At 36.9% G+C, this 26,490-nt stretch overlaps 1 protein-coding gene across 1 annotated transcript in view; it reads right to left on the bottom strand.

Annotated features, from left to right (window-relative positions):
* Positions 1–26,490, bottom strand: part of LOC105380456 (unconventional myosin-XV) — a 90,112-nt gene that overhangs the window by 14,129 nt on the left and 49,493 nt on the right. Inside the window, exon 23 of the mRNA XM_048626990.1 lies at positions 1,611–1,951. Coding sequence (XP_048482947.1) covers positions 1,611–1,951 — 341 coding nt within the window. The remainder of the gene's footprint in view (positions 1–1,610; positions 1,952–26,490) is intronic.

The raw sequence follows: 26,490 nt of genomic DNA on the forward strand, positions 1-26,490 counted from the left end.
ACTTTGTAACCTGAATTTCATTACAACCTAGATTTTTTGTTGGCACAAAATACATAAATCACGTTTATCTTCGTGAGAAATGAGCTCGATCTCCCTATTTATAATTTTAATTAAAAAACAAAAATAACATCTTGCCTATGAAAGCTGACAACCCTAAATTGAAACAAAGTTGGACACATTGTTTAGCAGAAAAAGTTCAACTTTAGTTCCTAGAACAGTATTGTTAGGGAGCTCTATACTCTCATTCATCTGGTGCAGTGTTAAGTCTTTACTGTTTTTATCAATCTATTGTCGATGCCAGAAACAGCTACCAACTACCATATTATAATAATTGTATAGGAACATTCATTTAATCGAGACGGTTATTGATTTGTTTTCAGTCGTGATAGGTAGGAATATTTTCTTATCCTAACTAATATTATAAATGCGAAAGTAACTGTGTGTGTCTGTCTGTCTGTCTGTCTGTTACTCTTTCACGCCAAAACTACTGAACGGATTTGAATGAAATTTGGTATACATATGGTCTAGACCCTGGGAAAGAACATAGGCTACTTTTTATCCCGGAATTCCCACGGGAAAACTTTTTAAGGCGAAGCGAAGCTCGCGGGAACAGCTATAAATTCATATAAAAAAGGTTGTTCAGAATGAGCTTCCAAGTCACGCCCCTTCGTCTTACTTTGCCACTTTTGACAACACTTATAGTACCCAGTATGCATATCCTCACCACTGTAACCCACGTGATGGATAAGTACTTACACGTCGCGACTCGCGAGCTTTAGACAATACGTAGACTATCTACTAGATGCGTAATCATGACGGCATAAAGATGAATACCTACAAATTTCTCTTGACCCGCTGTTTTCCGTTAACTAAGGCTATCATTATTTATCGAAAGTGAATTTGTAAAATTACTTATGCAGAGGTTCCGACCACGTCATAATAAGATTTCGCATTATTGTTCAACCTTTGAATAGAACCGACCTTTTCAACTTTTATATAATTCGAGGAAGGCTTGCTTTTATTTTAGAACAGAAAGTTAGGATTAATATAATGATCTAACGACCTTTAAGGTTACTGGAGGAGGCGGTAAGTGACAATAAAATTAAATATAGGTAACATTATTATTAAAGGTAAGTACTTATGACCTAGGTTCACCTACCCTATTTAATAATAATGTTTCCTCCTTTACTAGCCCTGAGGTCGTTGGTCATTGAGATAGAACCTATAATGAAGAGGCCATCAATCCAATAATGCCATCTATATGTAGTTCGTAGACTAGACGGGAGGTTAAGATCGTTAACAATAGAGTGAGAGGTTTAAAGACACCGCGCAAATATAAAAGTTCTTCAGTCGAACGCTAGATGGCGTGGTTCAAGCGATAAATTAAACAGAGTATGCAGGTACCCCCACTTTGAAAAGTTAACGTTATGCTAGTATTTCCAATATATTAAACACACGCTCAACATATCATCTGTTTGTGTTGGATAACATGATAGAAGCGTTATTTTATTCTTATAATCATGCCAAAATATCTTTCAGTTGAGGCTAGTATGCCTAGTTTACTCTGTTTACTGCCGTTTATAGTAAGAAAACAATTAGCAAGTACTCACTCAGGGCTCTGCCGGAAGTGATCGACGGCGAACTGCAACAGCGGATGTCTGCCGTCGTGCTGCGGCGTGGACTGGTCCCTCCTCTCGTCTCTTATCTCCCTCTCCCGCGATCTGTCTCTGGATCGTTCTCTCTCCCTATCTCTTTCTCGCTCTCTCTCCCGTTCCCTCGGCGGCGGCGAGGCGGCCTGTGCTCGTCGCTCCATGAGCTCCGACTCGTCGCGAGACTCCCTGGAGTCTCTGATCTCGCGCATCTCTCGAGACTCCCTCGACTCCCGAGTCTCGCGAGTCTCGCGGACGTCCCGCTCCTTAGAAACGCCATTGGTCGTCGGTTTCTGTTGTACCTGGAACAATGCAAATAAATAAGATATTAAAAAATATTCGTTGAATTAAAGTTATTGTAAGGTTCACAGTGAATGGGTTAATAGTTTCGATATAGCTTATAATTAGGTAAACTAGTATGTACGCTCACGAGCAATAAAACAGTTCCACCTGCCATCGACGTTTTATATGTCACTGGAAAATTTTAATTGATTGTGAGTGTATTTAATGGCTATAGAAAACTGATCCTGTAATGTTTCACAAAGCCAGTTAAAAACTAATAATTACGATCACAATAACTGTAAGTGTTCCAGCGATCACGATCACGGAGCGCAGATGTGGAGAAAGAAAACGATGATCAAGATGTGCGCGAAAGCGTGAACTGTCCGAGCCGAGAAATAACTCACGAGGCCACACGAACACTAGCTCTGCTATAAGATGGAATTAACCGAAATTAAAACCAACTAGGTAGTATGAAAATTGGCGTATGTGAAGGGTGCTGCTAAAGTATAGGAGGTATATTTTTAGTAAGCCAAAAAAGGTGACATAAGTCGCCATATTTTGTTCTAAGTTTTGATTAATAAAAAAGTAGGTAGGTTACAGACGAATAGAGAACCTCCTCAGTCGGTTAAAAATTTGAAGCACTCAACTGGCAACGACACTCATATGTAGGTAACTCGGGACATTAATATAAATAATGCAATGATGCAAACTGGTAATCAGTAAATAAAAATAATACAGTCATGTTAGTAAATAACTAATACAACATGTCACTGTATATTAAACACAAATCAATTGCAAAAACGGATGTAGCACGTTCCTTAGTTGGGTAACTTTCGAGTTTCAAACCGCCGAGTCGGCGTTGTTCTATGTTTCAAACTAATAGATACTAAACTAACTAACGTTCATGGATTGAAATTGGAAAACTCGAATAGGGCTAACTTTAATCTCTAAATTATGTAGGTACTTATTATCCTAATTTGGGACATTTTTACAGCAACGCTTTAAAAATGTGCCAAACGTAACACGCTCTTGAGTGTGTTATCCATTTTCAGTTAGGTACCTAGGTCCCTCCCAGTACCTAGATAAGTTGTAAGTTTAGTTTGTTGTATGGTAATAGGTAATAAGAGATATTTGAATAGCCTTACATGATAAAAGGACCATTGAAGAGAACATTTAGTCATTAGTGTTTATTGCAGTTTATTGTCAAACATTTTTCAAGCCGGAAAAATATGTTGTTTTTACCTTTGGTTTTCGTTTAAGCGTTTTTCTACTGAGGGTTCTCATAGCGTCGTAAAAGGTATCCATTTTCGACAAGAAAGTCATCGAAAGTAGTCGTTTATAAACTTAACACTTTTTCGTTTCGGTATCACAGTTTTTACACTGTTTAGTTTGAAGTGTCGTTAATTCGATAAGCCGGCTTGTCAATGCTTGGTTTTTACATACACAACACTTTATGCGTTTACGTTTTTCGATACGTCTCGAGGTGATTTGGTAGCGATTATCCACACTTTCCACTTTCACTTAAGAAATAAATATGTAATACTAATGGCGCACTAAAACAATTTGTCCTTAGTACTAAATAGTGTGAGACAATACAATTTCCGCGCTGCGTTGGCGGAGTGCAGCGGCGGTATGCGCGTGCGCCGGTTGCACACTGCCCGCCATCTTTATAAATATTGATGCAATCTCTATAGCTCGCTCCGATTAATCGCTAATTTCTTTCATAATTCGAATAGCCGTTCGGCTTTTTACCTGTTCTGGCTGAAAGAAGCAGTTATGTGCAGTGGGCGTATACACGGGAGCGCACGCGCCGCACATAGTCAATTGTTATTTAGTGGCTGCGGCGGCTATCCCGTTACGCTCGTTTAAACGAAGCACTGATATGTTCACAACATGTCCACGGACAGTGGACAGACCTGCTGAAACTACTGAACCGCAGTAATTCGAGACGTAAACCACAAAAAGCCGTTTGTTTTTGTTTAGATTTTACCAATTCATCAACCGTGACTGATTTGGTTCAGCTATAATAATTAACTTGGACAGCAAGGTCGTTTTGACCAAAACAACAACTATGTAGCTTTAAAAATGCGTGTCAATATTTTTTTGTCATCATGATCGACAAAAAACATAAAAGGCAATTTTGGTGCTTTACCTGGTGCGAGAAATCAATGGAAAGTCAGTTCACTTAACATCAGAAGATAGTGAGAGTGAAAATAATTTTGTATCATAACGATTATGGAAGTTACAAAACGTCCAAAACAAGTGACTACAGAGAGTCTGCCTTGTTACCAAAGATCTAGGATATAGGTAGGATGTCGGCAGCGGAGTAGAACAGAGCGCGGTCGGTCGTCTAATTGATTTCGATGTCAAGTGGCTCGGCGAGGCGGAAGCGAGTGGTCGACATAGGCCCGGACCGGTACCGTTGTAGGAGCGGCCGCGGGGGGGCAATAGCACGGATGCGGCGGAACCTGTCTGTTCGCACCTCCGTATCGTCAGCGAGGAAAATGTGCAGGAAGAAAGTGGCTTACTTCAGTACGTTACTTGGGGTGCTATGTTCGGTGATTGAGGTGAGGTGACAAGCAAATTGAAATGTATGACTATAGAGCTTCAAACTGTCTGACTGTGCACAGCCTACGGTGCCTACAAGTAAACACTTCGCAATCAAGCATTGGCTATGCATTTATTCTATCCGCAGTTTCGACTCGCATCAAGTTACAACACGGCAATTTGTTGCACTAACGCGTCGCTTCACAGAAGATGCTATATTAATGACCAGCAGTAAACAGTGCATTAACTATGTATCTAGGTACCTGTTTGGTATTATAAAGCTGCTATCAGACGCAGCGACATTGATGTATCGCTTGAATAATAACATTTGTATGCGACAGTATACCGATGTGCACGGCGAGAGTGAAACCTGCTCCTAGAAACTAGTGCTAGCCTCCAGGAAGTCTAGGCGATGACAGACGGTTTTTGTAAACCGCTTTATAGACTTCGAGTCTGGTCAGTTTAGTACTTTTGCGAAATAACACCTCTACGAGTTACGTGAGCTGTAGCTGAGATATTTAAGCGGGTATCAGGTAATGTGGAATCCGAGAAACCCATTTGCTGTACGAATTAATTATTGGGTTTCAATTAATGCATATTTCCGTCATGTTAGGAAACCATTCGTGGACATTGCGATCTACATTCAGGAACTGTCGTAACTTAGAATGTAAAATATATATTAATTATATAGCGTCATATTAGTTATTGATTCCAACTTAGTATATTATAACATTAAAGATAATACACACACACACAGATATTTGTTCTCGGGTCTTGCATGTGCCCGTAAAATGGCAATAGGCCCGCCCCCTATTACATTGGGACTAACATAACACTCTGGCGAAAAGTGGGTGCAGCAATGCACCTCTGCCTACCCCGCAAGGGAGTACATTAGTACAGTGAGTGTGTGTGTGTGTGTGTGTAAAGATAAGTAAATTTTAGGTTTTGACCCAGCTGTTCTATATCTGTTTATTAAAACTGAGTCGTTCATTTATATGTGTTGTAGGTGTAATATGCTCACATAGTGAAATCACTAGTACACTACTTTTGGCCCACAACCACAATCGTGCCATAGTGTAGTTAACACGTTCATGACAAGTATTCTCATTAGCAAGGTGATAACTTGCTTTACTATCGCGTGCAACACTTGCAACTGTACACCTAGTGTCCACCTCATTATTATACACATGTCAAATATTGACGGGTACAATTTAAATCATCACCAAAAAAAATATTTGTACGCTAATACATTGCACCAAAAAAAATAATCAAAACCAAATTAATTAAACCAACTCCAAAATCGAAATCCCAAAAAAATACATTTACCTTCCAAAATAAATAAACACGCCTCCAAATAATTGCAAGTTTACAACAGATAATCTTTTTTGTCACCAAAACGGATAAATCATCACCAAATCATGTGTCCTATAATATTGTAGAAATGTTGGCACTATTTACACACCATAAAAATATATGAACATCATTAAAATTTATTTCAAACCAAATAAGGTTGCCGTCCCCGTCCCGTCCCCAAGGTCCCCAAGGTCCCCAAGATGCCCAAGTTCCCCTAGGTGCCCAAAGTGCCCAAAGTGCCCAAGATGCCCAAAGTCCCCAGGTCCCCAAGGTCCCCAAGGGCCCCAAGGTCCCCAAGGTCCTTAAGGTCGCCAAGGTCTTCTAGATCTCCAAGGTCTCCTAGGTAACCCTAGGTCCCCAAGGTCACCAAGGTCGCCAAGCTCCCCACGATGCCCCAAGTCCCCCAGGTCCCCAAGGGCCCCAAGGTCCCCAAGGTGAATAAGGTCACCAAGGTCGCCAAGGTACCCAAGGTGCCTAAGGTCCCCAAGGTCGCCAAGGTACCCAATATCCCCAAGGCCACCAAGGTCGCCAAGGTCCCCGTCCCCATCCCCGTCCCCGTACATATTCCCATCCTTATCTTAATTCGCATCCCTATCACCACCCTTATTTGAAGATATTATAAAGATATATTATAGTAGGTACCTACTAATTATTTATTTCTAATAATTAGTATTTTAACTAGTAACTTTGGTTTAGGGTACAATTATTATTTTTTGGCTTAGCAGGGTTACTAAATTGGTACTCATAAAATAATATATTGGTTACATCTACTTAGCGACAATATAGTTTATCTTGTTTGAAATAAATTTAAATGGTGTCGATATCATTTTATGGTATACAGTAAAAAAATAATTGGTACATTTCTGCAATATTATAGGACACATGATTTGGTGACGATTTATCCGTTTTGGCGGAGATTTCGAATTTATTGGAGGCGGAATTGAATATTTTTTGGTGGAGGTTTAAATACAAGCCAATATTGACCACCTCATTATTATAAACATTTATACCACTATCTATTAATTTTACATGTAAGTTGTATGGTTGTACCTAATTATTTTATTTGTAATCTGCATGAGTGGAAACGAATACCTTTAGCTTCCTGTTATTTAACAGCATGTTATTGTTACAATAAATATGAATTTAAAATACAATTTGTAACTAAAATAAAATTGTGGCATAGTAGAATATAAATATGTATTCATTTTTACGAGCGCTCGTCACTTTGCAGTCAATTTCATACCCATTGGTATTCTAACTGTTAACATTGTGACTACAAATATTAGCATAGTTCTCTTTGTTAGAACATGCGGTACCTAAGCAGGGGCCATTAGCTGAATGCGAGCACTAAGCTATGTAAATACAGATCACTTTCTCTGGGGAGATGAATAGATGTTGAGAATGGAAATCCTGGCTTTCAACAGTTATTAACCGTTCGACCGACAGTTTGGAATCAGTTGCCTATCCCGTTATATCGGACTTATGTTTATTACTGCTATACTGATAGGGGAGCACAGTTATAAGAGGGGAAAAGTGTTTTGAACTTAATAAGTTAAACGCAAACTAACGTTGCTCGGTGTGGAAATTGAGCTGTCTTTGTTATTATGATATATAAATTCATTGTCTTTTTTGTATGTACCTAGGGGCCGTCCATTAATCACGTGAGGTCGTTTTTCTAATTTTTTGACCCCCCCCTCCACCCTGGTGATATTTGGTGACGTTTGAGACAACCCCCCCCCCTCTCCCCTCCTGGATCACGTGTATTTTTTTGGAAATCTATGTAAAGGCTATTTCTGAAAAGAAATTTAAAAAAATTGCAACGACTCGGCGCGGTCTTTCGCGGCTATCTATAGAATCAACCTAGCGCTTTTTGACAAAAAATTAATACACGTGATGTCTAACGAGACCCCCCCTCCCCCTCGTGATGTTTCGTGTGGTTTTCGGTACCCCCCCCCTCGGAGCCTCACGTGATTAATAGACGGCCCCCTACTTACATAAAATATAGTGATCATTTATCACGTTTTCATAAGTAACTATTAGCTATTTACCCTACCCTATCAACAACCCAACTCGAATTAAAAACTCGACACGAACACCATCGAAGCTCGTGTTTCAATTAGCATAATGCATCGTGATTCGTGAATGAGCCGTCAGGTGGCGGGACAGAGGGGTGACACTAGCTTACGAAAAACTAATTTGAGCGGTCCTGTGCTAACCACGACTCTGTGTTGTTGCATTAAAATACAGACAGCTTCTGTGCGTTGGTTTATATGATATGCTAGAGTAAGCCTCCTGGCGTTGGGCATTGTACCGCACTTCCTGTTGATGCATCACGGGATGCCATGCACTTGCGGGGTTTAGTGGATTGTGGAATGTTCTCGATATACCTACCAATACAAATGGCTTATTAGGTAAGTCACAGTACAGGGACAGTTAAATGCTAATCAAAATTTTCGCGGCAAAGCGTACCTACTTACGTAAAGATATGTAGAGTACCTAGCTATTTGAAGAACACAATGATTATGGCGACCAAATTGCATAGTGGTTAGTGACTCTGACTACTGAGCCGAAGGTCCCGGGTTCGATTCCCGGCTGGGGCAGATAGGTATTTGTTTAAAAACGGATATTTGTACTCGGGTCTTGGTTGTTGATATTTATATTTAGTATGTATCTATGTATTTGTGTAGATATATCAGCTGTCCGATACCCATAACACAGGCTCTGCCTAGCTTGGGGTCGGATGGCCGTGTGTGAGATGTCCCCACATATATAAAATATATTTATTTATTTTATTTGCTTAACGAGTTATGTAATTCAATTTGATAAAATCCTAACAATGCCTAGTTAGTACGAAACAAAATCATTGCTATGAGAACTGTACACGTAACATATTGTAGGGATGATATGTACTCAGGTAGTGACGTAGGGTACAGAGTTAATATAAGTCTCAACTTATTATTAAATAAATGAGTATTTACTGGACAGTCGCGTGTTTCACTTGTCTCGCCTAAGCCATCCCTTACATGGCGACCCTGCCATGTTTGGCAGCGTTTCGGGTATCGCGTGCAAAATAAGTGTGACAAAATGCATCGCATAATATATTATATCGTCGTGTCGCGCGCGCAAGGACCTCTAAAACTGTTGGTGTTGTGTAAAAATTACTAAAATGTGTAATTCCGTGCCCCCTCCGCGCCAGGAAAATAATAACTTCATGACACAAGTTGGGCTGAAAAATTCTTTGAACCAAGAATCAAATAATATTCTCGGTCACTTGAATCACATGAACTGGTATATGTTCCTGCTGCTGTTGATGCTGGCTGTTGTGATATTGTTTTTTCTGGGCCGATATATCAATATAAGCTGTAACAAGAAGATAGAGCGGCGTGCGGCGGCGCAGAGCATGAGACTGCGGCGAACCACTTCGGGCACTGGCATGGGCGCTGGTGATGATGACGACTACAAGCGGCAGCACTTCGTAAAACAGTGATATAGTGAGAAAAAGTGATTAAAAATATGGCCTCTAAAGTGCAGTGAGTACCAAGTGCGTTAAAAATTAAAGTCTATCGGGACAATTATTATCGTCGCGTATCATATTACTCAATACTATGTATCATTGTAACTGTTAAGGGTAAGGTATTCTTATTATTTTGCATTATTATGTTATGGAAGGTATTAAACAGTTCATAGAAGAATTATTAAAAGTTAAAACATATTTAATAAAGATAGGATCAACTAGAAGGAGAGGAGAAATTTTAGAAAAAAAATTAGCTGAGGCAAATGTATTAAAATTGCAGTTTGAAGCTTTGTTACATGAAAAAAGTTGTGCCTTAAATGTCGTAAGTGATGAGGAAACATTAAGAAATATATATAGGGATACTGATAAATTTGAAAAAATATATAAAGAAATTATATTATTGTGTAAAAAAGAAAACGAAACAAGTGGAAAAATGGATTTTGATTTAAAGGTAGCTCTGAATTTATTACCTGTTATGACAGACGAACTTTCTAACACAAAACAGTTAATAGACGGGGTAGAATATTATAATTCTGTTTTGAAAAAAGAATCGACAAATAATTTAATTGCTTTTATACTAAAAAGCCGACTTTCCCAAAGTGCGAAGCTGAAATTGGAACAGAATTATGATACTGTATCCGATTTACTGAAAGATATGAAAGAAAGGCTACTTCCTAAGAAGTCCGCAAGTGCTATTCAAAAACCAATGATGACTTTGAAACAAAATGATTTAAGTATTGATGAGTTTGGCAAAAAACTATCAGAAATGTTTGTTGATCTAACAATTTCTCAATCAGAAAACAACTCAAACAGCTTTGATGTTTTAAAGCCACTGAACGAACGTCAAGCGATAAAACAATTTGCAGAAGGTTTGCGTAGTCGCAGGTTAGGTACTGTTATTTCTGCTAGAAACTACACATCTTTAAAAGATGCCATACAAGCGGCAGTTGATGAGGATGCTCCATCGTCACAGGCAACTGAACTTTTTACCATACAGAGAAATAATAATAACCGTAATTTCAGAGCCAGGACATTCCGTAACCAAAGGGGTGCTCCATTCTCGTCGTCGAGTTATCAACAAAGAGGTGCATACTCCAGTCGAGGTCGTGGCTATGCTAATACCTCATCTGGTAGAGGATGGCGAGGACAACCGTCGGGACGAGGCTACATGCGACCCCGGAGAGGCAGATACACAGGTAATTCTAATAATTACTTTAACAGGGGACGCCGCCCGGAGCAGATTCATGTCTTAGAGTCAGACAACAATTCCAAATGCATTCCAGAAAACCAGTTTTTTCGTGACTAATCACCATATATATGTGTGCAACGACAACTGTCATATAAATTTATCCACTAACCAAAACTATGTTTATACTTGGCTGTTAGATACAGGCGCCTCCATATCGGCAATAAAATATAAACATGTCAGAGAACATAATCTTCCAATCCATAAAGGTAGCATCGTCATAAATGGTGTAGGTGGCAAAGTCCAGGCTATGGGATATATTTACTTACCGCTGCTTATCGATGATCAAGTTTTGACGCATGTGTTTTATGTATTTGAGACACTGCCTTGTAAGGCTGACGGCATAATAGGACAAGACTTTCTGAATAAGTATAAGGCTGTTTTAAATTTCAAAGATAAATACATCTCATTTCAAAATAATTCAACTATATTCAACATTCCACTTATAATGAATAATGATTCTTCAACTCAAAATAACTTTAATATTCCAGCTAGGTCAGAATCTATACATTTTCTTAAAATTGATATGAAAGAAGAATGCTTGGTTTGTGCAAGTGAGATTCAGGAAGGGGTGTTTATTGCTAGTTCTCTAGTTGCCCCAATTGACGGTCAAATACCGATCCAAATTTTAAACACGACTGAAAATAACTTGACCTTAAATGAAATTAAACCGCGTATACAAAAGGCTTGTGATTACGACATTTGTATTCTTAATGAAAATAAAATTGATGCAAATCGCGTAAAACAATTATTTTCATCATTAAAATTAAATTACCTAAATAAAGAGGAACAAGCCTCCATAGAAAATTTATGTGCAAAATATTCGGACGTATTTTTTTTAAATGGCGATAAATTAACTACGACTCCAATTTATAAACATACTATTCACTTGAAACCGGGCACTGATACCGTTTATTCTAAGCCGTATAGATTACCATATTCACAAAAAGCTGAAAAACAAAAACAAATTGATGAAATGTTGAAACAAGGGATTATTGAACCCAGTCAAAGTGAGTGGTCAAGTCCGGTACTTTTGGTTCCTAAAAAAACCGACGTCAATGGTGAAAAGAAATGGAGATTGGTGATAGATTACCGAAAATTGAACAACTGCATAAAAGACGATAAATTTCCGCTTCCGAATATTGTAGAAATTCTCGATTCTTTATCCGGAAGTATATACTTTTCTCATTTAGACCTATATCAAAGTTATTATAATGTTGAGCTAGATCCAAACAGTCGTAAGTACACCGCATTCGACTCTGGGCAGTATCAAATGACTAGGATGCCCATGGGTCTTAAGACAAGTCCCAGTTCATTTTCCAGAATGATGTCTATAGCTATGTCTGGTCTTTCTTACGAAAAATGTCTAATATATTTGGACGATTTAATTTGTTTCGGGAAAAATTTAGAACACCATAATAAAAATTTACAGGCAATTTTTGAAAGACTGCGAAAAGTGAACCTTAAATTAAACCCATCAAAATGTACTTTTTTAAAAAAGGAGATACTTTATTTAGGCCATGTTGTATCAGCTGATGGAATTTTACCAGATCCTGATAAAATTACAGTTGTAAAAAACTACCCAATTCCTAAAAACACGGATGAAGTAAAGAGATTTGTGGCGTTCGTCAACTATTATCGAAAATTTATTCCTAATTTCGCGGAAATAGCATATCACTTAAATAAAATGTGTAAGAAAAATGCCGTATTCGAGTGGGATGATAACTGTCAAAAGTCTTTCGAAACGTTAAAAGAAAAAATAATTGGTCACCCTATTCTGCAATATCCCGACCTATCGCAAGACAATGAGTTCTTACTACAGACTGACGCATCAAATTACGCTCTCGGAGCGATATTATCGAATAAAGATAACAGGCCGGTAGCTTTCGCTAGTAGAGGACTAAATAAAGCGGAAAAAAATTACCCAATTATTGAAAAGGAATTATTGGCCATTGTATGGGCTGTGAAACATTTTAGGCCATATTTATACGGGCGAAAGTTTAAAATTTTTACGGATCATAAGCCACTAGTATATTTATTTGGTATGAAGGACCCTTCAAGTAGGTTGACCAAGTTTCGCCTTACTTTGGAGGAGTACGATTTCGAGGTAGTATATGTGAAAGGAACAGATAATGCGGCTGCAGACGCATTATCCAGGATATGTGTGAGTTCACAAGAGTTAAAAGAGTTGAATGAGCAAGTTATGAATGTGATGACGCGTGCGCAATGCAGGAAAGCGACTCAGGATTCTCGGGATATTACTATTCCTACCGACTGCCGGTCTGATCAACCGAAAGTTGTAGAAATGTGTAATAAACCGCAGGATTCGGTAGAGCTTCGATTTATAGATAATACTTACTTGCGAGAATTGAGATTAAGAAAAGATATAGATAAAGAGAGCAATTATTTATGTTATGATTCAAGTAAAAATATGATATATATAAAACTAGCTTCTCGATCACAACCGACGCCAAGCGCTTTTGTGAGAGAGCTAAGTAATTTTTGTGATGAGTTGAATATTAAAGAAATATATTTTTTACGAAATAATGAAAATAAAATATTTGTTGAAAAATTAATGCGCGAAATAAAAAGTATGAAAAAATGGTCCGGACCACGACTTTGTATATTAAAAGATATTATGAGAATACAAGATAAAGATGATAAAAGGGTAATTCTTAATGACTTTCACCTACTGCCTACGAGTGGCCACGCAGGCATAAGGAAAATGTTACATAATATAAGAAAATATTACTTTTGGACAGGAATGGAAAATGATATTAAAAATTTCATAAAAAGGTGTGACAAATGTCAAAAACAAAAATATTCGAATCACTATGTAAAAGAGCCTATGGAGATTACAACAACTGCAAACACAGCATTCGAAAAAGTTTATTTAGATGTAGTTGGTCCTATCGATAAAGATTGCCATGGATATTCATATATACTAACCATACAATGTGAATTAACAAAATATGTGGAAGCTTTTCCCTTGATTACTAAGAGTTCGACGGAGATTGCAAGGTGTTTTGTTACTAATTTCCTACTAAAGTACGGGGTGCCAATTTCCATCGGAACCGACAGAGGGGCCGAATTTATGTCAGCAACATTTACGGAGGTATGTAAACTTTTAAAAATAGAAAAATTAAACTCTACTGCCTACCATCATCAAAGCATTGGTGCGTTAGAAAATACACATAAAGGTTTAGGAAATTATCTACGCATACAAACTGACAACAGACCGGAAGCATGGAGCACGTGGCTTCCTTATTGGTGCTTTTCATATAATACTTCAGTACATTTTGAAACAAAATTTACTCCATTCGAGTTGGTATTTGGTAAAAAGTGCAGTTTGCCATCTAATTTAACTAATGGCACAGTTGAACCTCTGTACAATGTTGACTCATATCCTCTAGAGTTAAAGTTCAGATTACAAACAGTACAAAGCGAGGCTAGAAAAAATTTAATTAATAGTAAATTAGCAAGAAAAGAGAAATATGATTCTAACAAAAATCCAATAGAATATAAACCAAACGACTTAATTTTAGTAAAAAACGAGACAGGTAATAAATTACAGAATATCTATTTAGGTCCTTATAAAGTTATTAGAGATATATCACCGAATGTTGAGATATTAAAAAATGGTAAACCAGAAATTATTCACAAAAACAGAACGAAATTGTATTACCTTCCTAGTAATTAAGTATAGTTATTCTATATCAATTAAATAACATGTGTTTATTTTAGTAATGTGTACTCGTGTAATGTTGTAACCACGTTGTACACACGGCAACGTCAAATGGTCGGCAGGGCACACTAACGTAGTGTATGTGTGCACACTAACGTTGTCTATGTGTGCATAAACGCAGAAATCGGTTTACACACCAGTAACAAACCACACACACACACACACAACAGCACAAACGAGTTTGCGCGTAGGCAAACGCCCGTATACCAGCTGTGACATAAAAATATCAACCGGTAGTGTTAGTGAAATAGTTATAAAATTGATGTGAAGCAAAATTTCACTGCCTGTGTCTATACACTTCGTAGCTCATTGGTAGAATGTTAGACTAATGAAACATAGGTCGTAAGTTCGAGTCCACGGATGGTTACTTTTATTTAACTTAATTCAAATTTTGCGTTAATTTAAACGCTGTTGAGTATAAAATTAATATATTTGAAACTGACAAATGACTACAAGCTGCATAGCTGTCGACTATTTCTCTTCGCCAAAAATATATGATTCGTTCTTCATTTGAGAATTAAAACCATTCTACCCTCATACAATATGAATAAACGAAATTTGTTTTTAGTTTTAGTGACAATTCACCTCTGCGTCTGCAAAGTGATTCACTTTGTGATTTGTCAATGAGCCGTTTTCCTTGACAGCTGTCAGTTGAGCTTTTGGGTAAGCCGATAGATGGCGTGAAAACGCAGTGTACCAACTGTCAAAAATTACATAGAGAGCAAAGAGTACTAAACTCAGAATAAGAACTCACTAGTTGTGATTAAATGTCGGGTGGTAGCGCGAGCCATCCTTCCGAGGCTCAGACTGCATGTGGCTTGGGATAGTGCTAAGTATTCTGTGAATAGTTCTACCCGCGCCGTCACGTAGTGTTCTTTTCTCTATGCGCGCCGTTTGAACGGGTGCTGCGTGCGAGAACTGATTTTCTATTTTTATTTATTGTATGATCCTAAATAAGATCCCAAAGAAATACTTACAAGACAAGATGAGAATGTGTGCCGTCGCAACTTGTAAAAATAAAGGACATCATAAATTTCCAAATGATGAAAGCCAGGCGCAACAATGGATTGCACCTTTTACAAAGGATTTGGATGACAATGACAAAGCAAATATAACATAAGCACTACTACGTTGCTACTATATTATTATTGTAAATGCTTTGATCAAACTTACCTCTGAACCAAGACGGCTTTCCGTATGCTTTCCGTCCAGTTAGTTTGGCATTCCGTTTTCGTAACTCTATCTTCAGATTGGCAAGGGACCATGATCCATAGCCTCACAGAATAACATATTGTGATCTGAGTGTGTTCTGAGGGTTTGAAAGTTGGTACAACCCCAGACAACGCCATCTATTTCTCCAAAAAGGAACTTTTTTTTTTTTTAACAAACGCCTCATTTAATTAATTACTCTTCGCAGTCAGTATGGAAAGTCACTTAACCATGTTCAAAAAGGCGGAGATAATCATATTTATATGAACTATTACAATTAGTGAAATCGCAAGACGTTTAACGGTAAGTAACATAGAATTGTAAATATTTTATTTGACTGTTAGAATATTTGTATTTGTATAAGCTAAGTATTTGTTTTCTTTTGTTTGCAGAGGAGAACTGTTCAATTATGGGTTCACCGATACGCAGATTCGGGACATGTAGACAGTAGTCGACTATAGGGATGCATCACCACGCCATCGAGATATCGTAGCTGCACATAGCGCTGATCCGTTCTGCAGCACCCGTTCTACGGCCACAACACATAATCTATCCCTACAAACCGTACGGGTTCACTTGCGTGCTGCTGGGTTGCGGTGTCGGAAGCCGACGAAGAAAATTGCTCTAACCGATCAGATCCGACGATGTCAAAACAGAGTGCGTTTTGCGACTGACTATTTTAAACTTTGATTGGTGCAACAATGTGGTGATATTTAGTGATGAAAAGTCCTTTAAGTCAGAGAAGGATGGACGTAAGACATTATGGCGAAAAAGTGGTGAAAATTATAATTATTGGGGTTAGCTCAGTAATTTTTATTTTTTCATTTGTATAAGATTTTAGTTATTTTGTTAAAGACTTATTATTATTTACAATTATGGGTAAGCCAATGTGTTAATGATGTTATTGTTACTGAGGTTGGAATAAGTTATCTTATTTCGAGCTAATTAACATGTTGATTCATATAACTAATGACTTGCCTATTTACTTTAGTAAAACAGCCAGTCCATCCTTTTCTGATGTTTATTATGATTTAAAACTGCTATTTGAAAATTTTCCTTATTAATATAAACTACAACTATGTTTTAAAACGAAAAACAACAAAAACGTAACATCCTTAATGTTTATGTTACGGCAAGAATAAATTTGGTTTTTTAACAATTAATAACTTGTTTCATTTACTTTCTGTGTTGCTTTTATTCGTATATACTACAATACTATTATTAACCATCTTAAAAAATAAATTAAATCTATAAAAAAAAACAAAAAAGGAATATTGTAAGTTCAGTGGGATTTGAACCACCATACCTATTATTGTGTTCTTGTATCATACCAACTGAGCCATTCAATCTATTACAATGCCTTGCAAAATTTTGCTTCATATCATAAAAACAATGAATCATTGTCACTGGCACAACTACATGCTTACAATATCCGTGTGTGGGTTGCCCAGAACTAAATAATTACGTCGACGTCGCTGACACACACATATACACTACCTACGTTAGTGTGCCCTGCCAACCATTTAACGTTGCCGTGTGTACCTACATGTATACCTTTTATATGTTATTCATTTAATCTTCAGCATTATGTAACCGATTATGTAATCGCATTAATCTATATTTTATAATTTGTATTACTATACAACAAAACAACAATATGTAATCATTATGTTTTGTTTTTTCCCTCCGATGGGGATGTAGGGATGATATGTACTCAGGTAGTGACGTAGGGTACAGAGTTAATATAAGTCTCAACTTATTATTAAATAAATGAGTATTTACTGGACAGTCGCGTGTTTCACTTGTCTCGCCTAAGCCATCCCTTACAATATGTTTTTAATCGTTACATGCTCAGATAAAAGATCAAAGTTGGAGCAAACCTATTGATATCTAAACACGGAACCTTCTCACGCGACTAATTATGGATGCCGAGGGGTTACTCTAGTTTAGCAACAAACTAACGTACGGGAACTATATTATGCAATCGAATCGATACGTTGAATTCAACTAGATAGTAGATAAAATCTGTGTTAGTGCTTTCTGAAACTTGGTTTTTCGTATGGTAGAGCGACCCCCTGCGCCTGCGCTTGTATTGTTCTGTCTGAGTCTCGGAGCTCAGCACGTGCCTTCTATAAATCTATCTGCAGGTAGAAAATGCCAATAAAAACCTCTTCCTCGTGTAGTCGTGAAGGAATTATTTATTTTATTGTAGAAGCAATTATTTTTTGTCAGGATGAACATTTGATCGCTCAAATTATTTATAATCATCCTCATCAGTCAATAATCTTATCAGTACTTATCGAATAAAGTTAGGATTATAAATTCTAGTAAAATACTATAATAACAAAGTTTTTAGGTACCCAGACTTAAAAAACTATAAATATATTCCCCATACAAATCCTATACTTACCCTGTAGTAAAACTCGTGAATTCAGTCGATTCATATGTTTAGAAAGCGAGAAAATCCACTCATGCTCTCCATAAAGAGCTCTATTACACAATAATTGTCAATTTGAGCCGACTAATTACCCCACGGCTACTTTAATCCGAACAACAGCGTGAATAAACGATTCACTTTCTTCCGAGCACGACTTCATATGCGATATAAAATAACATCGTCATCATTTTTTGTTACATTAGAATTATATGTAAATAGGCAATATAATACCTTGAATAGAGAAAAAAGATATAAACAGTGAAATAGTTTTGAATGAATATGCGCGTTGATAAAATATTTCTATATATTAGACATCAACGCGCGCTTAGAACTTACATTTCAATTTCTTAAACTTCGACTATATCCTATGCAATATTTGTTATGAATATTGTTCTATTATTTATATTTAGTTAGGTATTATAGGTGTAAATGTTTTTCATGATTTAGTTTACGCAACTCATTATCTCTATATTTAGGTGTTTAGTTTTTTGTTGTAGCATTTGTGATGAAAAGGGACAAAAACAATGTCGGCGAAATTGACACGACAGAAACATACTCTATCAATTTAATATCGCGGCCAACCATGTATGCAATTTAACGATAAGAAAATTAAGTAAATCGAACCACTGTGATCTTAATCGAGGTAACGGAGAGATCATGATATGCAACGCTACCGTAACTGGCCATATCTTTGCTGTATGTGGGAATTTAGTGCGGGTTTCGAGAGCAAATCATGGTCGCAACATCGACGCCTCAACGTGAAATAGCAAGTTTTATCTGATTGTCATTACTGTTATCTTAAATTAAGATTGAAAACGCGAGGTTCCGTCCGAGCTGGAAATTTCACTGAGCTATCGACGTAGGTACCACCATTATTACGTCATTACAGATCTTGAAATGTATATTCTCACGGATCCACGATAAAATTGACAACAAAAGCTTGACCGCGTACATGTTCACAGCATTAATGTCTATAGGGTATAAATTCGCCTGGTTTGTGCACTAATGTTTCGGAAACGGAACCATGGTTCGGTTGACAAAGGCGATTGTCATCAAGGCCTCGAAATCGGCGGCATGACGAGTCCACATTAGTTTTGCATCGTAATCAATATGGGAGGGCACATTTGTTGACAGATTAAAGCGTGCAAAGATGATTGTGTGTTGTGTTACATCGGCTTACGTAAAACACCAACAATATGTACCGATAAACTGGATTTATTATTTGACAACACTATATACATATTATACCCGAAAGCTGAAATAGTATAAAACAATGTTATAAACCTCATTTTAACGCTTTATTTAAATAAATTATAATAAAACGGAATACGTCATATCTATAAAGTTACATACCGACAATTTAAGAGGCACACGAGTACAGCCGTTATATAAAACCGTGGCATACTATCATCAAACGCACCTACTCATTACTGAGTGACAAATGACATACAATCCGGCGTTGTATTGACAGCTGCACAACCATCATGCACGCACCACGCACTGGCAAACCGACTTTCCCTTATTATTAGATACTATAGGTACTTGTATTGTAACATGCTCGTAACTTCGTGTTGATTGTTTATAATTTCATTACCAAAAGTCGTGCTTCTATCATTGACTTATGTATTATTTATTAATCATTGCAGTGTTATACATTAGGTACAAAAGAATTCCCCAAAAACCAATATTTATATTTTTTATAATTATATTACTTGCGTTTCAATGGAAATTCAATGGTTTACTTTCAATATTAGGTATATATACCCTTCATTTTAATGTCAACTGTTTAGAATATCTTAAGACCAGCCAGAGTTATCTGAGACGCAAAAAATAAAGTATAGGATTATGTCCATATCTTTGGAGACATTCCTTGCCAAGCCCAAAACTCGATAGCATGGTATGTGAGCTATGTGTTTACCTGCAGTTGTTGACAGTAATCACGACAACAAAGTGCCAGTTTACCTTGGCAAGCTCGGGCTTCATCTTCATTTAAAATAAATAATACTTATCTTTGCATCGTACGCAGCTCAAAATTCAAAGGTTTAGAAATAAGTTAGCATATGTTTTGGAAAAGATTTAAGGTTGATCGTACTAGATTTACTCAACATATTATTATCATTTTTACTCAATTGTAAAATACGAAGGGAATAGTTTGATCGAAAAAAGGCGGGTCTATAGCGCTGCGATTACATTTATTTTGTGATGTACTTACGTAAAGATTATAAGATGCTTCTACGATAAAAGGAGACTAGCTATAAAGTACAAAGAAAATCTAGGGTAGTCTATTACGAGACGGTATAACAATTAAGATCAATCTTACAAGATTGATAAAGCCGAGGCTTGGTCAGCGAGCATACACTTCCGCGGTTACTTTTGAGTTTAGTATCATAATTAATGAGGGTTTATGTTTATATCACTGACCGCCCGATTCATATGATAATGTGGACGCCGAAAGTGTGTCGAATGACCGACTTAGCACATCTGCACCTTCTATTGTGCCTTCAGTGGTTACATTTAGCAAAAAACCTATATATTTTCTGATGAACTCGTTTTGAATGAGGTTTATTATTGTTTTTATCCTTTATTCCAGTTGTATCCGTATTCAATAATCAATTTCTGCATTAGATGTCATGATGTTCTTGAAACACAACCAAATTACATGGCTGTACAAAGCGCATTTTTGTAAAAAGACATGACTTATTACATTAAAATTTCGTCACTCACCATTTAATACAGATGTGAGTTTATACACTAACTGTAAAGGATAGAAACTCCCGATCGATGGAGAAACAATTTGATTTTGTAATAAGCAATAAATCCGCGCATTTTCTATTATTTCAGCAATGACCGCCATTTCGACGTTTGCTAAATTTAGCGAACGAGTATTTCAGTAAATGCAGTTAAATTGCGGAAAAACGGATAGGAATCACAGTAGCGTATGTAACTAAAATGCGAAAGTGGAATAAAATGTAAATATGTACTTATAACTCTACTGCTAGGTTAGCTAACTCGTACCGACCGAATGAAAGAAATATACTTTTTATTTAGGAACACAGAATTTCTATTATTGTAATTAGTATGGGTGTAGATTTGTTGTTTTTTATCTTCCGTGAATATCGTTAAATAAAATATTGTAGCGTGCATTTAATAGGTAAGGGTGTGTTGGCATATTGTCAGAAAGATTATTCCAATGGATTCCGACTATAGCCAGACTTCTGAATATAATTTTTATGTAAATGCATGCATATTGATAAAAAGTATCAGTACAATTTCAATGCGTAGGGAAAGAAAATGGCCACTTTCCGACTATTCTCATCGAGTATATTTTTTTCTCGGAATACAATTGAAACAATGAACCTACAGATCGAATTGGAAAGTGTGTTTGAGCATTCTCTCGAAAAACTACGAATCGATACGTAATAATTATGTTTTTATCACTTATAACATGTAAATGTTTATCTGAAATGTCGCGTGATTTACGATACACATCCAACATACATGTCATTTTCTTTTTTATCTCCACAGTTTATTGTTCGGTAATTGCAACATACACGATCACGAATTGTAAATGAGGATCATTAGAACGTATTATGCTCTTTTAGATAAAATTATTTTTTATTATTATAACGATCTACTAGTAGAAGGTAGGTTTCTCAGTAAAAAAATATTCATGGAGAAAGCTCAGAGTAGTAATGCGCTCTGAAAACCGTTGGCGAGCTTGGGAAGCTTATTCCCAATGAATATTTAATAAATGCCATACCAGTAGTAGGTTACTACAGATTGCTTTTAAGTTGTAAATTACACTTCTATACCTAAGTTTTATTACCGTTGGCACGTATTTATTTAGACTTAATCACCACTCTGAAATTCACTGTAAGCGCTTTACCTGTTGGGGCACATCAGTCTTGTCAGTAAGATTCTCGAAGCGAGCGAGAATCTCCTTGACCGACACCTTGGGCTCGGCCGTCTCCTCGTGTATCGTCTCCATGTGTCCACTAGACGACGACGAGAAGCTCTGCGGGTACTTCTTGGCGGTGATCCGGTCCGGGAGCGACTTGCGGCGCGGCGGGTCGCGCTCCAGCCGGGTGTCGGCTCCCGAATCCGAGTCCGTGGAGGCGTCGGCGCTGGACGCCGCGTCCGACGAGTTGATGAGCGAGTCCAGGCTGGGCGCGCGGCGCACGGGCGCGCAGTCGCCGCACTCGGGCTCCAGGCCGTACAGGCGCTGCAGGTGGCGCCAGTTATCGCGCATGGCGAGCGAGAGGCGCGGGCGGTGCATGGTGCGCGCGGGCACGCGGCGGGGCCACTACTGCGCGCGCCGCCGGCCCCCATCGCGCCGCCGCAGCCGACCTCATCCTATATCGATTCTAAATCGCTACTCGCATCTATCACGATTGTCACCAACTCGGTATTGTCACGTCTCCGCGCGGACCGACCGAACGCCTCTCGGTATTATGAAGTATCACTTGATGTACAAATTCACTTTCAGTTTTAAATAATGGTCGTCCGAAAAGAATTATCTAGAGACCTGTCCAGTTCGCTGCCGTATTAGTTTTGTAATGACTGAGATTTAGATTTTTTCGCTTCAAAGTAACGACCACTTAATGCAACCCACATTGAGATTGTTTTTGATGTTCACTGTAGCTGAAAGTTATTTACTGTGAAATTTATTCCTTTCAGCTGCGAAGAGTTAGCTTTTGCAATATTTATGAATGAAACAATCGACATATGGAGACTTTAACAAAAGGTGTTTTGAACTGGACATAACTGTACATAAAATATTTCACATAGACGAAACTTTTCAGAATTATATAGCTGTGTGCATGATGTGAGTGACCAAAGTTATTAAAATAACTCTACCCGTGGTCAGTAGTTACTCTAACGACATACATCAATGCGGCCACCCATCCGCGTCGTGACGTTGCTCATCTTTGATATCTACACCGTCATTTGTTCAACATCAGGCCATCAGCTTGCATATCTACATTATTTTTAATCAAACACGATAAACGGGATGGATTTGTATAAAACTTTATATAAACAGATCTGTTGCAACTCGCAGTTCACACGTTTTGATGTTATTGCTTAGGTTGTATTAAGTTCATTACTTAAATTGAGAAATAAAACATAGAAGCCCTTCAATACCATTTTATTCACATTAGTATGTAAGACTTGCGCACTATTGGACACGCTTTGTGGTGAGGCCACTTATGGTATTAACATGGCTCGTCGTGTAAGAATGGAAAAGCATGAGCAATTTCATCACAAAACGACTAGAGTGCAGCGAATTAATGCTGAATCTCGACTAGAATATTAATCTATAGATCTTAAGGAGATAATTTGTTTGAAGCGAAAGGAGATTACTTTGTAATACTTCCGTGGACCGTAATCACAGAGAAGCATATATGAAAGTGTAATAAACTTATTGGATCTAAAACTTAGTATGTAGTTAGCTGGCAGTTTCCGAGATAAACCGGTCATATATGGGCCGGAAAACGTGAAGTATGGTGACATTTGAATCGGTAAGTAAATAGAAAAAAGAAAACCTTTTTCAAATACAAATCATTAAGGTTAATATACAGGGTGGCCCAAAGAGTGACGTCCAAAGGAAAATGTTTGATTCCTTAGGTCAAGGGGTAGCCAAATCACCCCCATGTATGTTCAGCAATTTTTAGTAGTTTAGGAGTTATGATTTTTTTAACTAATGTTCTACGAAAATCGACCTCAGTGGATCAATTATGTTTTATTATTTTTTTGGATAACTTTTTAAAATTATTTTTTATTTTTGTGTCATCCTCTTAAGTTGTTCTTTTAACCATAAAAGTTTCAGCTTCTTAGCTGTAATGTAAGTTAGTTATTTTTATGTCGAAAGTTCAAATTATATCATCGAGCTAGACTGCTCTGAATTTTCTACTTGAAATTAAAAATTGAAATAGATATTCTCATGGTCCCTTATTAATTTTAAAAACTCCGCAAGGTTCCAATATAAAATAAAAATAAAAATAAACTATTGCTTAATGGGGTATTATTTGCAGAAAACAGCCTTCAAAGGTACTTGGGTGGAAATTACCTAATTAGTATTTTTTTTCAGAAAGTTGAAAGATTCCTGTTATGTCATTACTAAGGACTAATTCAGTTAGAAAAAGTATCAAATTAAAGGGAAAATAAAATTATTTACTATTTTTTTTATTTAAGTTACATTTTTGAAAGTAAATTCTTAGTAAAATGTTTAAGTCTGAGTTGTAAGATTTATGAGATAATTGTATTATTAATACTAAGTAAATAAACTCAAATAATTATTTTACACATTTACTCACAATAAATTTTCAAAATGGCGACCTCCCACAGCAATACACAACCTACATCTACGCAAGAAGGGTTCCGCTCATCTGGCATAATCTTTATTGACCAAAACTCATTTCGCATAACTCGTAAGGTCTAAACTTTTTTGGCCGAACCATCACTTTGCCAAGACTTATGTGGCATAAGGCTCGTTTCGTCTAAAACTCTTTAGGCACAATCTTTAAACACCTAAGTTTCGTTTGCTCAAATTTATGTTCGTCTATACCTATGTATAATCTTGTTTCTCCTAATGTTATCTTAATAAATAATATTATATTAAGTATGTAGTAAATGTACAAATTGTGGTATTTTTCTCCTACATCCCGAAAATCACGATATTGTATGATCAAAAAATCGAAAGTTAACGACCAATATAATTATTACAAACCCCATGAGATCGAAACCTAAAAATAGGTGCGACGACGAACAAAGCGAGGAGGAGCGTGTTAGGTGCACATGTTCATCAAAACCAAAGCGGAGCGCAGCAAAGCGGAGCGGAGCGTTTTCCAAACAGCGGAAACAATACAAGGCACCAGTTTGCGCTATGTAGGGAGACGCTCCGTCAAAGTTAAAGCCAAACGAATATTATTACTTTGTATAAACCTATGCCATAGCATTATTAGGCTATTCAAGATTTGGCCATACCATTATTAGGCTAAACAATGTTATGCGAAATAACTTTTTACTAAACGAGTTTTATGCCATACGATTTTCGGCGTAACGAGACTTTGACCAAACGTTACTATGCAATACGAGATTAGGCAAAAAAATCTTATGCCAAAAAAGGTAGAACCACGCAAGAAATTTTCTTTAAGTCGCCTTTACGCTTCTCTGTTTCATTCAGATGTCACTTTTTGACAGATGTCACATTTTTGAGAAAAGTTACTTTTTTGACATGTTTAACTTTTTGACAGATGTCATATTTTTGAAATTTGTAACTTTTTTGACTTAAAGAAAATTTCTTGCGTAGATGTAGGTAGTGTATTGCTGTGGGAGGTCGCCATTTTGAAAATTTATTGTGAGTAAATTTGTAAAAGAATTATTTGAGTTTATTTATTTATTATTAATAATACAATTATCTCATAAATCTTACAACTCAGACATAAACATTTTACTAAGAATTTACATTCAAAAATGTAACTTAAATAAAAAATAATAGTAAATAATTTTATTTTCCCTTTAATTTGAAACATTTTCTAACTGAATTAGTCCTTAGTAATGACATAACAGGAATCTTTCAACTTTCTGAAACAATTGACTAATGAGGTAATTTCCACCCAGGTACCTTTGAGGGCTATTTTCTGCAAAAAATACCCCATTAAGCAATAGTTTATTTTTATTTTTATGTTATATTGGAACCTTGCGGAGTTTTTAAAATTAATAAGGGATCATGAGAATATCTAGTTCAATTTTTAATTTCAAGTTGAAAATTCAGAGCAGTCTAGCTCGATGATATAATTTAAACTTTCGATATAAAAATAACTAACTTACATTACAGCTAGGAAGCTGAAACTTTTATGGTTAAAAGAACAACTTAAGAGGATGACACAAAAATAAAAAATAATTTTAAAAAGTTATCCAAAAAAATAATAAAACATAATTGATCCACTGAGGTCGATTTTCGTAGAACATTAGTTAAAAAAATCATAACTCCTAAACTACTAAAAATTGCTGAACATACATGGGGGTGATTTGGCTACCCCTTGACCTAAGAAATCAAACATTTTCCTTTGGACGTCACTCTTTGGGCCACCCTGTATAATGATTTGTCATAAATATGTTTTTTGATACATTAGCGAATAAGTAACGAAACAGAAATGAATTCCGAATGCTTACTAACTTTCAAAAATAGAGCATTGAGAAATGGTCAGTGTACAGATACAAGCAGACGAATTAAGAACCTCCTCCCTTTTTCAAAGTTGGTTAATTATTAGAAGGCATTTCGTGCATAGGAAGTTTATTCCGTATGGCCACAACTTTATCATTCACCATTAATGTAAAGACTAATATTCTTTGTAGAAACAAGCAACCTAGCCACAGAGGACATAGAGTAAAGCGAACACGGGAAAGCGGTCAGCGTAACGGGTCTGCCTCTATATAAAACGGTAACGTGCCGAGGATTCCTGTATGTGAGCTCGAAACTTCCGTGTCTGGCCTTAACGATTATTG

Source organism: Plutella xylostella, chromosome 17, assembly GCF_932276165.1.
Source record: "Plutella xylostella chromosome 17, ilPluXylo3.1, whole genome shotgun sequence".
NCBI lineage: Eukaryota > Metazoa > Arthropoda > Insecta > Lepidoptera > Plutellidae > Plutella > Plutella xylostella.